At 44.2% G+C, this 13,093-nt stretch overlaps 1 protein-coding gene across 2 annotated transcripts in view; it reads left to right on the plus strand.

Moving 5' to 3' along the window:
• The window catches only part of LOC109289561 (uncharacterized protein F13E9.13, mitochondrial-like), a 60,543-nt gene that overhangs the window by 27,214 nt on the left and 20,236 nt on the right, over positions 1–13,093 (plus strand). For both annotated transcript variants that reach the window (XM_019505638.1, XM_019505637.1), the window contains one exon: positions 5,296–5,476. In XM_019505638.1, coding sequence (XP_019361183.1) covers positions 5,296–5,476 — 181 coding nt within the window. The remainder of the gene's footprint in view (positions 1–5,295; positions 5,477–13,093) is intronic.

A 13,093-nucleotide genomic window follows, 5' to 3' on the forward strand; every position in this document is an offset into this window, starting at 1 on the left:
AAAAAAAAAAAAAAGGTTTTGTTTCTATAATGGTTTATGCATGTTGTTTTAAATATCACTCAGAAAGAAAGCACTGAATATATATTAAATGAGAGAAGGCTGGTCTCCTAGACCAGATAACATAAGTCATCTTCATATTCAATGAAAAAGAAAGACTAGAGAGATAGTTACTAGAGTTTTACCTGTTGGTATCAAAACAAATTCTGTTTTGGAACATGTAATACAGTAACTGTTGCTATAGATTTTTGCACTATAAGCGTAAGTTTCAAGAACTTTAATTCAACCTGTTTTCCTTCCACAGTTTTAATTAATAATTTAATTATATTTATATAAAACACAAAAATCTGTAGCATTATTTTTATATAAAAATATTAATGAAACCTTTGTGTAAATGCATCTGCAATTCAGTTCTCTGTGAACATTTTTTCTTTACTGTTTAATTGAACACAATACAGTGTGCAAAAGATTGTAGCCCTATATGTGGGCTTCTAAAGAATAATAGATTATTCAGCTAATCCTGAAAGTGCTTGGCATTAGCTAGGATTTGGAGGTATAAGTGAACAGAGCGGCTGAAGTGTCTGGTTTTGGTTAGGTTAAAGGGGAAAGACTTCATTTTTGTGAATAACAGCACGTGTACTTTTGATTTATGCCAATTTGTTTCTAAAATATTTTAGATGGAGGTGTTACAGTAATCAAATGCAAAGTCCTGTTGATTTTGAAAATGTTGTCATGAGTAGAGTACGTAGCTAGTCAAGCTCACTGAAAGGGTGATGGCAGAAACTCTCATTTTTAGAATTTAAAATTGTACCAATATACCATTTCTTTACTGTTGACAGAATAATTTCCAGGGCTTTCATAAATAACTTTAGCAATGATTTTCCTTTTATCTGGATTATCAATACAAAGTGTTCATCTTTTCATGATCACCTAATATGTTATATCTTTACAAACTGTGACCTGAAAAATTACCACTTGGTCCATTCAGTATTTCCTTTTACCATGTAAAGCACAAAAATGGAGCCTAGGTGTTTTCACTCTCTCTTCCCAGAACCAGCTGTGAAGTGGCAGTTGCATCAGTCCCTCAAGCCTGTTTCCTTTATAGGGCCAGAGTTATAGACACTGTCTTGCTTGTCATCCTCATGAGACTGATCTTGGGAATTAGGATGAGCTTGGTTGGCACATACACAGAACTGTACTACCTTAAGGTTGTGACACAGCATTTGTAGGCTGACAGATCTTTTCTACTGTTTGAGGCCTTCCAATGGTTCAGAAACCTTGGCCTCCCAGAGCCAAGGACTCTCCTTGCCTCACAGAAATCCATTAGGAGCGGCAATTCCCTCCTTCCCTGCAACAGTGTGGAAGCCATCTGATTAGACACCCCTCTGCTTTATCTGTATGGAGTTTTATCCAGATATCCCATCCCACCAGTTGTATTTATAGCACTGCTTAAATTAAAAAGAAAACAAAAAAAGAATAACCAATGGTTAGGGTCCTTTTCAATGAGGTATACACACAATAACTACTGCCTTTCTAGGATAGTACCGATGTGCTTCAGATGCAAGAGTGTGCACTTTACCACCACGGGAGTGGATCAGCACCTGACAGCTACAGGGCGGTCTGTATTAGCTGGAATATTTTCCAACTAAAAAAAAAGTCTCTGTGGCCCTGTGTGCTGATCCTCAGGCAAATATGGATTTCCTATTGAAATGTAGTAATTCCTACCCCTGTGGTGATCGCTTCTGAGTCCAAAATGCTTGCTGGGAACCTGAATTGCAGAGAAGCCAGCTACTTCATTAGGATAAGGCCTTCCATTTAACTGGAGGGTTTGGATGCTGCTTACTAGCAGAGACTGGCTTGGGAATGACAGGAAAACAAGGAATCCTTCTATAGTCTGATTGTATCGTTCAAAAGTATGTCTCCTTGTTGGCTGTCCTGTGCTGGGCGTATAATTCCCTTGCTACTGTGGCCAGACTTCTTTTCTTCTCTTTTTTTTAAATCAAGTGATCGATAGAGTGGTTGGAAAATCTCTAATGCAACATTTTTCTATCAGAAAATATTGATTTGCCAGAACAGAAACAGTTCACAGAGCTTGATTTCAGTAAAGCTGTAGCAGAACCCAGCGGGACTCTGCCTGCTTTCCAGCCGTCCCATCCATCTGCCACCTAACAAACCTGTCTGGAAGGGTGCTGAAGAGCCCAGGCTTTCAGGCTCCCAGCTGTTTAACAGCTGAGGATCTAGGCTTCTCACCACTAGGTTCTCAGGCTCTTTGCCTCCTTTGCTGCTTGCATAGCAGAGCTTACTGATCAACAGCCTTGGGATCAGGAAAAATCGTGCCTTTTAAAGTAATTTGACATTAAGTAGGAGTGTAGAGGAGTGAAAAACTGAAGGACTTGCCTTTCCCTTTTGGCGTTCTGAAAGATTCATTTGTCTTTTTATGGTACAGGAAGAACATTTGAGATTGAGGTTCCTAGAACAATTGATTGCTGCATCAGAGATTTTTATTAAACATTTCCAGTAGCTTCATTATGCAAGTCCCAAATTATATCTGATAGTTTGTCCATTAAGGGTATCCCAAAGTATGAGAGCAGACTGAGAAGTGAAGGTGTTAAAGTTCACAGAAGCTGGAGCACATGGTAAAGCAGAGATTAGAAGTCTCTTTATTAATAGGATGTTTCTTCTTGTGGAGAAGTTAACTAGTTTGAGGGATTTCTTGGCTTGGAAGGCTGAGTCCTCCCAATTAAGTAAGATCTGTTGGTCACTGGCCCCATTAATTTGTTTGATCATTTGAATGAAGTCTCATGCCTGGTAGCAATGTATGCATTTAATATAAACATAATAGGTCATGTGCTTAAGTGGCATGCATGGTGTATACTTAGGTTTTTAACTGCATCACTTGGTGATATTCATAGGATCCTAATATCTGGTTTCTCCAGTGCATTCATTTTAATTTGTTCCATGTTATTTGTCTTTTCAGGTTGTTTCATGATACTTTTAAATACTCAAGCTTCTTCATATTAGGTATCCCTTTGTTAAAGTGTGCTGTTTGGCCTGTAATTCAGCCATGAACTGTGGACCATTCTTTAATGCAGAAGTGATTTCTAATGCAAGACAGAAATACAGGCAGTCCTTGGACTTGTGACACAATTGGTTCCTGAAAACTGCGTCTTCAATACACCTTCCTTCAGAAAAAAGGATACATTTTTACATTGTTAGTTCTTGATGTGAGCATATATGATTCATGGCTATTGACAATTTTCAGGGACATGCTTTATGCATGATTGAAAAGATGAGCTCCTAAATAATGTACAAAGTTTTGGGGGGTTTCTTGTTTTTTAAAAATAAATCATGTTAAGTTAAATCAAAAGAATAGTGGCAAACAATAGAGCAGTTATAAAAGTATGGCACGAGGTGCATCATAATGGATAATAAATATCCACATCTGCTGTTAAGCAGTTTTGGATTTAAACTATGAACAGTGTCAATGCTTAATGCCAAAGTTATCGGCATCTTAAAAATGCTACAAATGTTAGCATTTTTAGGGATGTATCACGTTAAACAGTAATTATAAATAAAGACAATTGAATCTTTCAGAACGCCAAAGGGAAAGGCAAGTCCTTCAGTTTTTCACTCCTCTACACTCCTACTGCCCGCTGCTGGGGGAGCGGCTCGGGCAGGGGCTGCCTGGGAGGCAGTGTGAATCTGGGCTGTAGCGTGGTATGGCTTCTGCAGCAAAGAGGTAACTAGCCAGGGAAGCGAAGCTGGGCAAAATTATATGGCCAAACTGGCAAGGCTTAAATAGGAGTGAGTGTAGTGGCAGGGGCTGTCTGTGTGCTGCAGGGGAGGACTGCACAGAGCCACGGCTCCCTCCCCATAGCACCCACGGTTTTGCCTGCTGGGACAGCCATGCTGCACTGCCCAGGACAGCCATGCCACGCTCTCCACCCCATGGGCACCCAGAGCCTCAGGTGGCATCTCCCTCAAGCCCACATGCCTGCCTCCCAGGCTGTGGCAGCTGCCACCCGCAGCAGCGCTTCCAGCCTGGGGGCATGTGGTGAACCTATGAGCTGTGCAAGATTGCGCCCAAGGCACCCACCTGTGAGCAGAGCACCTTCTACTAGCAGCCATGGCACTGAGCAGGAGGAATGTGGTGCCAGCCCAGCTGCTGGTTGCATCTGGTTGGAGAAGGGAGCTCAGCTGGTGCTTGCTGAGCAACAGCTGCTGGAGCCTTGGGACCCAGCAGGCAGGAGGGAGGCACCACCTAGGGCTCTGGGTGCCCATGGGCTAAAGGTACTGCCAGGGCAAGGCATAGCTGTCCCAGCAGCTGATAGACCCTGCGGGTAATATGTGGGGCATACCTGGCTCGATGCAGTCCACCCCTGTGGCCATGCAACTTTGCCCAGCTCCATTCCCCCAGCTAGTTACCTCCCTGCTGCAGCAGCAGCATGATGCTGCAGCCTGGATCCATGCTGCCTCCCAGGCAGTGAGCTGGGGTCCTGCGAAATCCTCCTGGTCCCGTGTTGTTGCTGCTGGCACCACTGCCTTCCCACTCCCACACACTCATCACGTGGAGCCTGCTGCAGCCATGGGCTTCAGTCCCAGCTGGCAGCAAAACTCGCTGCAATCCCACATATCACCCTCAGCCCTGGCTCCCCGTGCCACTCTGCTATGGGACCATTTAACCTATATAATTAGAGGAGCTTAAACAGGTAATTTTTAAAATGATATCTACACCCCTAAAGTAGACCTACATTTAACTCCTCTTTTCCTAAGATTAAGTTATTGGAAAATATTTTCACTGGTGGAGTTGAACAAGAAAACCTTTTCATTGATCCTGAAAATCTGTTTGGTCCTATCTCCTGGCATTTATTGACTGAATTGAAAAGTTCCTTGATTACCTAAGCCCTAAGCTGTCCAGAGTTATTCAGTATTCCATACTGATAATTGAGCATTGGCTCTTCAGTGTTTGTTTTTAATGAGGTAAATACTTTAATTCTTTCACCTATAGTTCACATTTTAGGACAGATATTAAAGAAACCTAATTGACTAACTGTATAATTGAAATCACGTTTATTTCACTTTGATTACTTCACAAACATCTTGCTGCTAATTAAAGCATTTTTGTAAGTGGATATTTGCATCAACATAATTTATTATAGATAATCCCTCCTTTGAAGCAAAACTTTTAGACACAGTGTTTTCTTTAATGCATGTCTTAGCATAATAGTAAAATAGGTATGATTTTTTAAAATGACTTTCTGTGGTTAAATCAGATTTCTCTATCATAAATTTCCACAGGATGGCTTGATAGTGGAAAACATGCATGATCTTCCTTACACGACTTCTGTTGGGCCAGAAATAACAGCAGCAATGACAATCATTAGTGCTGCAGTGAAGCAAACCTGCCCACAGCTCCCATTGGGTATCCAGATTCTGTGTTCTGCAAATCAACAGGCTGTAGCAGTGGCTCTTGCTGCAGGTAATAGAAATGACTCATAATTTGCTGCTGGGGTTTGGTACATCATATATGCTTGGAAATGTATGTAGTAACACAGAAGTCTTGAAGAAAGGAAGAGCCCAGGGCCTACAGTGCTTTCTGCTTCCTGCCTTTTCAAGAAAGAGTTTGTGTGGAAGATGCCTGCTTGATTTTTAACAGTTGATCCCTACCTGGTGCGCTGGGAGGAGCCAAATGAAAAATCCCAGGGATCCAGCTATTGTTCCCTGTGGGAAAAATTCTGTACGCAAGTTTAATGATTAGTTTAAACCTACCTGCATTTTAAGTCCATCTTTGGTGTAACACCATTTTCTCAAGTTAAATTATATCGGAGATTAATTCAGCTTGCTGTGGCTAAACATTTCATTCCACCATCTGATTATACCATGGGATACTACTGTTATTTCTACTAAAATTAACTCTCACTACTTTCATGAATGAATGAAATGAAGCTTCTTGTGTGATAGCTAATAACGGAGTATATACTATTAACCAAAATACTCAAATTAAATTGTGCACAGGAAAATTAAATTTCAGCTTTCCTTACTGCATGAATCCTATTAATACCACTTGTGCTAGTCTTGCTGTTTCTGTTCATTTCTGCCTGTTGAAACTGGTTTAAACAGTTTGTGTTCCATACATAGTGCTCTCTGGTTAAGAAACGATGGCTATATTGATACTGAAAACTTGCAATTCTTATCATTAGCTTTATGTATTGAATTAATATAGATAGATGTGACCAGCAAATCCAAAGTTATACATACATGCTTTTATTTTATTTTTTGTGGCCACTACATTTTTCATGAGCTGTTTTATCTTCTCTCACTGCTGTATTGCCTTTTTTCTTTACTGCTCCACTTGCATTTGAAGCAGGCAAGTTGAACTATAAGAGTCTTTCAGCTAGAGAGTCAGGCTAAGTGGACACAAGATAAATCCTTTAGTCTGTGAAAACATGACTTAAATTGTTTTGTTTAAATTCCCTCATTTTTAATGATTTCCTTTCCTTTTAGAAACCATTCTCCTAATGATTTTGTCCTTTTTATCTGGAAAGCATTGTTAATTTTCTCTGTATTTTGCATGGGGTTGATCTTCATGTTACTTTTTGAGCTTTAATACAAATATGGTAATGTTATTGGGGAAGCCTTTTGTATATTAGAACTTCTTTGGTGCATGCAGCATCGATGGTGTGTTTTTTAATGTGCAGCTCTGAAAATATATACACTACTGCCGAGCAAGCTGGGCATCATGGTACAATTTCTGTCACATCTTTAGAATTGTGTGAATGGAAAAATACATGTGCACTTATTTTCTTTGTACTACAGTCACAAGAAACCCACACAGAATGTTGGTCCCTAACTGAATAGGGGAGGCAACCTAGTGACAGATGATGAGGAAAAGGCTGAAGTGCTCAGTGCCTTTTATCTAGGTCTTCACAGGCAAGGTCAGCTTCCAAACTACTGCACCAGGCAACATAGTTTTGGTAGAAGGTGAGCACCTTCAATGGTGAAAGAACAGGTTATGGGCTATTTAGAAAAGCTGGATGTATACAAGCGCACGAGGCTGGATGCAGTGCATCCAAGGGTGCTGAGGGAATTGGCTTACGTGACAGCAGAACCACTGGCCATTATCTTTTAAAACTCATGGAGATCAGGGGAGGTCCTGGATGATTGGAAAAGAGCAAATATAGGGCCCATGTTTAAGAAAGGGAAGAAGGAAGATCCAGGGAACTACAGACCAGTCAGCCTCACATCAGTCCCTGGAAAATCGGGGAGCAGCAACTCAAGGACTCCATTCCTAAGGACTTGGAGGAGAAGAAAGTGGTTAGGAACAGTCAGAATGGAGTCACCAAATCATGCCTGACCAACCTGATTGTCTTCTACGATGAAATAACTGGCTCACTGATGTGGAGAAAGCAGCAGACATGATATACCTTGACTTTAGCAAGGTTTTTGATATGGTCTCCCACACCATTCTTACAAGCAAGCTGAGGAAGTACAGGTTGGATGAATAGAGTGTAAGGTGGGTAGAAATCAGGCTCAATAGGTAATGATCAATGACTCGAGGACGAGTTGGTAGTCGGTATCAAATGGAGTGCCTCAAGGGTCAGTTCTGGGGCTGGTTTTATTCAATATCTTCATTCATGGTCTGGAAGATGGGATGGCATGCATCCTAAGCAACTTTGTGGATGACCCCACGATGGGGGGATGTAGTTGTTATGCTGGCGGGTAGGGCCAGGATTCAGACTGACCTAGACAAATTGGAAGATTGGGCCAAAAGAAATCTCATGAGGTTTAACAAGAAGTGCGCAGTCCTGAACTTAGGATGGAACAATCCTATGCATCGGTACAGGCCTGGGACCAACTAGCTAAGCAGCAGCTCTGCAGAAAAGGACCTGGGGGTTACAGTGGACAATAAGCTGGATACGAGTCAACAGTGTGCCCTTGTTGCCAAGAAGGCTAATAGTGTACTGGGCTGCATTACTAGGAAGTGTTGCCAGCAGATTGAGGGAAGTAATTATTCCCCTCTATTCTGTACTGGTGAAACCACAGCTGGAGTCCTGTGTCCAGTGTTGGGCTCCCCACTATAGAAAGGATGTGGACAAGATGAAGAGAGTCCACTGGAGAGCAACAAAAATGGTAGGGGGCTGGGGCACATGACTTCTGTGGAAAGGCTGAGGGAACTGGGCTTATTTAGTCTGGTGAAGGGAAGACTGAGTGGGGATTTGATAGCAGCCTTCAACTACCTGAAGGGGGGTTCCAAAGGGGATTGAGAGAAACTGTTTTCATGGGGCCAGATGACAGAATAAGGAGCAATGGTCTCAAGTTGCAGCAAGGAAGGTTTAGATTGGGTATTAGGAAAAACTTTCTCACTAGGAGGATGGTGAAGCACTGGAACGGGTTACCTAGAGAGGTACCATCTTTGGAGATTTTTAAGGCCTGGCTCAATGAACCTCTGGTTATAATGATCTAGTTGGGGGTGGTCCTACTTTGAGTAGGGGGTTGGGCTAGATGACCTGCTGAGGTCCCTGCCAACCCTAATTTTCTGTGATTCTGTGAAATGATATCAATGTTCTAGCTGTCTGTTTATTTGTGTATTTATTCAGATTGGACATGCAGTCACAGTTAACGTGTTTTTGGAGGTATAATTCTAAAATTCTGGCATTCTTTTTTTTTTCTAGGACCTCCAGAACTAAACAAGGTTTTATAACTTTTTTTCAAAAAATTTAAAAATAAATCACAGCAGAAAATGTAGAGTTGCCTTCTACAGCGATAAATGGTCTGAATTTGTATCTTAAAATCTTGACTGAGGGTTTTTTTTGGTTTTCTGGGTTTTTTTTTTAAACACGTCCTTCTTAATAGAAGGGGTTTGCAGCATGATTTGTCTTCTGAGGTTCTAGAATGTGAAACTAATTTTTAAAGTTATCCAGCTGTCTGGTAAACTAGCAATCCCAGTTCATTTTAATTTCTGTGCTAAAGCATACATTGAAAGCTGTGGTTGCAGTGAAAATTAACTTTAGCCCAGTCCAGTGTTCTTTATTTTTTTATGTGCTTGGATACTTCCAAAAGCATCAACATAATTCATTCTATTTTTTTATTCTTCTTGTTGACTGTGTGGTTTTTAGGAACACATTGTAGTGCCAAAATGAAAATATACTGAGGGGCTATATGTTTCTCCCACTTTTAGCAATTGTGAGGAACAGAATTCCTGAAGGGCTTATTTTAGTTTTGCACAACTCTGCTGCTGTTCTGCACTACTTGCTTTGTAACTGGGGACTGGAGCTAGTAAGCGCCCATCTTTAATGCAATTTATTGAACTATTCTGAAAATGATAGTCTTAAGTTCAGTGAACAGGAAAGCAAAGAGAAAGGAGAAGTTGCAATCTGAAGAGCCCCTCTGAGCAAAGCTATACCAAAGTGAATGCTGCTTTGTAGGTAATATCTATTGGAAAGTATTTCTGTACTGATCTTAGTGACCTAAGCTGCAGCTGAGTAGACTTAATACACAGAACATTGCACAGTAGGCTTGTGGAAAGGAGCAAATATTTGCTTTGGATTTGGATTCTGCCAATTCGGAGGGACAGCAGTTCAATTTGGTGATTTCAAATCACTGTCCCGATTCGATTCAGCCAGTTCGGATCCAGACATTTGACACCAATTTGGAGATTCGGCCATAGATTATATAGGCAGCAGTCCTCCACGATGCTGGACACAGCTGCCTCTGGCTGGTAAGTCTGTTCTGGTGGGCGGAGTGGGGAGGGAAGGGGCATGGGGGGCACAGATCAATGCCCCCATAGTGAGGGAGGAATTGGGGCAGGGACAAGCTGCCCAGCCGGGGGAGGGGGGACTTCTGCCACTGCACGCCGCTGGTCCAGGAGCTGGTCTTCCGGTGGGTCTCGCTGCTGATCCAGGAGGGCATGGGAGCAGGCGTGTACCCCTGGATCTGAACAGGGTGGGCTGGGCCAAGCTGTGCTCCAGGTGTGCGGCAGAAGGCACTGGGGGTGGAAGCTATCCCCTTGCACTGCTCGCCCAGCTGGGGTGGGAAGGCACAGGATGGTGCCGCTGCACTGCCTCAGACAAATGGTGTACTGCGGCAGAAGCTGCTTCAGCCTCCCTGCACCTCCTGGACAAGCTGTGGCTTTGCCCTGCCCCAGCTGGGTGAGCAGCAACAGAGCATGGGGGCGGTGGGTGCATGCACCCAGATTGGGGCAGGGCTGGTGTCAGGGGCTATAGGGAAGTTTAGGGTGGCTGCAGCCCCCATAGACCCTGGCGGACAGAGCCAGGGCTGTGCTCTGGGCTGCAGCTGGGGCTAGCCGCCCGGAGCACAGCCCTGGCTCCACCCGCCCTATGGAGTGCAGCCTGGCAGCAGGGACTAGCCTCCTGGAGCACAGCCCGGCCCAGCCTGCCCTGTGCAGATCCGGAGGTACATGCCCACTCCTATGCCCTCCCAGACTGGCAATGAGAGCCGCCAGAGGAGCCACCAGAAAAACAGCTCCCAGACCGGTGGCGCACAGCGGCAGGAGTTCGCCTCCCTGAGTCCTGCACCCCCCTGCTCCGGCTGGACAACTTGTCCCAGCCCCAATCCCTCCATCATTGTGGGGCTGTTGATCTGTGCCCCCCACTCCCTTCCCCCCTCTGCCCACTGCAACAGACTTACCAGCTGGAGGCAGCTGTGTCCAACATCGTGGAGGACTGCTGCCTGTATAGTCTATGGCCAAATCTCTCTGAATTGAATCAGAAGCTTCCAAATTGATTCAGACCTTTTAATGGGTTTCCCGATTTGATCTGCAAATCTCCAAAGTGAATCGGTTACTGAAGCTTCGCACAGCCCTACTGCACCATACAAGCTTTTCTACAAAAACATTTCCTACTAATGCAGTACTTGAAAAGCAAATGCAGAAGGAGCAACATCTCCTGCCATTATGCAGCCAGTTTTGATTCTCTTGCAGAATCCACTCCTTTGTGGGCACATGTACATGCGCATATTACCACAAAACAATAAACTCCACCAGCTCGTATCTCGCTGGAGTTTATCGCTCCTGGACACTGTTTTCATGTGGGTCTGGGACCATAGCGCATTGAGCCAGGTTGGAGCATCCCTGGCTGGCAGGGGGCTGAGGGATCAGCCTGCTAGCCTGGGGTTGCTCTGATCTCACTCAACATGCTGTGGAGGGGCTGGCTGGGGCACAAGGGTACTTTAGTGCAGGGCTAGCCAGAAGGCCGCCCCTGTATTGATGCACCCTTGTGCCCCAGCCATTCGGGTCAGCATCTATACACGTGTTGTTGTGCATGAAAAAATCTCTGTAGTAGGATAGTACTTGTATTTATAAGTTCTAAGTATAGCTACCTTGGAAATTTAATTTCCTAATTATTATTAATTTCTTCCGGCGTTTTAGCTCAAAAATTTTTCAGGTAAATCTGACAATGGCGATAATGTAGTGCTGGATTAGAGGAAGGTACTTTTTATTGTATTTGTGTAAGAGCAGTGTTCACATGGAATGTTAACTGTATGGTCTGTGTGCCGTATGTGTGCTGTGGCGCCACTCTACCCGGCCTGTCAGGCTACCAGTGGACCTCCAGACGCATGGCAGATGGAAACATCCTGCTACAGAATCCAGGGCCCTTGGGCCCCTGTTGATATGGCCATTGACAGCAGGAGGGCGAGCAAGGGCTGATACAGTGCCAGTCTCCCTAGATTTGATTTTCCCACTGCCACTGCAGTGGCCCTACCTGCTTGGTCACTGCTCCTGCAGCTGCCCTACGCTGGAATCACCACTACATGTTCCATGCTAGAACTAGAGCTGCTGCTGCAGCCTGGGGCACATGACAGGAGCTCCAGCCCTGGCACAGGGCATGCAGCAGCAACTCTGGCTTCAGCATGGGGCATGCAGCAGGAACTAGAGTTGCTGCCACATGCCCCAGGCTGGTATCACCTTGTGCCCTAGGCTGGATCCAGTACACAAGGATCTTCCTGGTCTGGATCCAGGCCAGAATCGAATTGTGTAATAGTACAAATACTGTAAACTATTTGTCTATCAAGTATTCATGCAGAGCTGATTGTGTCAGCTGTCAGTTGCCTGCGTCAAGTTTTTTTTTTGGGGGTGGGGAGGGGTTGTTTGTTTGGGGGTTTTTTAGGTTTCAGCACAAATGGCTTACCATTTCTGATAATGGGAGTAAGGAATAGCCTTGTTTTGTCAAAGTTAACAAATTTAGAGACTGTTTTGGGGTTGTTTTTTTTTAAAGACTGTAGCACCACCATGGCTTAGAGAAGGGGCATAGCAAAGGATGTACTGTGTTGACAGAAAGTGCCCTTAGGTTTTGAGAAACTCACCAAATTTGGCCATGTTCATCTTTGAAATTACAGGGGGCACATGCTCTGTAGAAATTACAGGGGGCACATGCAGGTAGAGTTTGGCTGCTGAATCTTCATAAGGATTCTGCCTGGGGTGAGCTTGTTCCAGCCCTGCACAATTTCTGTCTGACCACACAGTACATGTTACATTTGGTCTGAGCATGCTCAACTCTTTGGCTGAGCAGGGCTTTCTCTGTCTTTCTCCAGTGCTGGGCACCAGAATTGAAAGTGCAGGAACTCTTTCCAGTGTCCCCAGTGCTTCACCTTCCTGGCAGAGGCAGTTTGGAGAAGGAAGCAGCCTGACTCTAAGGAGAGAGAGATTGGCAAGGAGTGGAGAAGGGGAGATGTGAAAATGGAAGGAGGAGTGGTGGGGAGAATGAAGAAAGAATGATTGAAGTGACAAGCATGGGTAGTGGGAGTTGGCGAGGTGGGGGGTGTGGGGGGCACTCGGAGAAGTGAGGAGAGGAGGTAGACCTGGTGAGGGACAGCAGTGAAGAACAAAGGTAGAAGGATTTTTGTCTTGCACCATATTCCTCTCTAGAACCTAGAATTGAACTAGAGAATCCCAAGGCACTGCGTTCCTCTGAATCAGGAAACGGTTGTAAAATCCAGCTGAAGTAGGGCCTTACTACCTAATCCACATAGTCTGTTTGCTACAGAACTTGGGGGTTACACCGTTAGCTTAAGTGACTGCAGCCTGTGCTGTAGATCTGAAGCTCCAAATCTTGTTTGTTGATGGCACAAGATGAGGATC

The sequence above is a fragment of the Gavialis gangeticus genome, unplaced genomic scaffold (assembly GCF_001723915.1).
Source record: "Gavialis gangeticus isolate Ggan-Ray unplaced genomic scaffold, GavGan_comp1, whole genome shotgun sequence".
Classification (NCBI taxonomy): domain Eukaryota; kingdom Metazoa; phylum Chordata; order Crocodylia; family Gavialidae; genus Gavialis; species Gavialis gangeticus.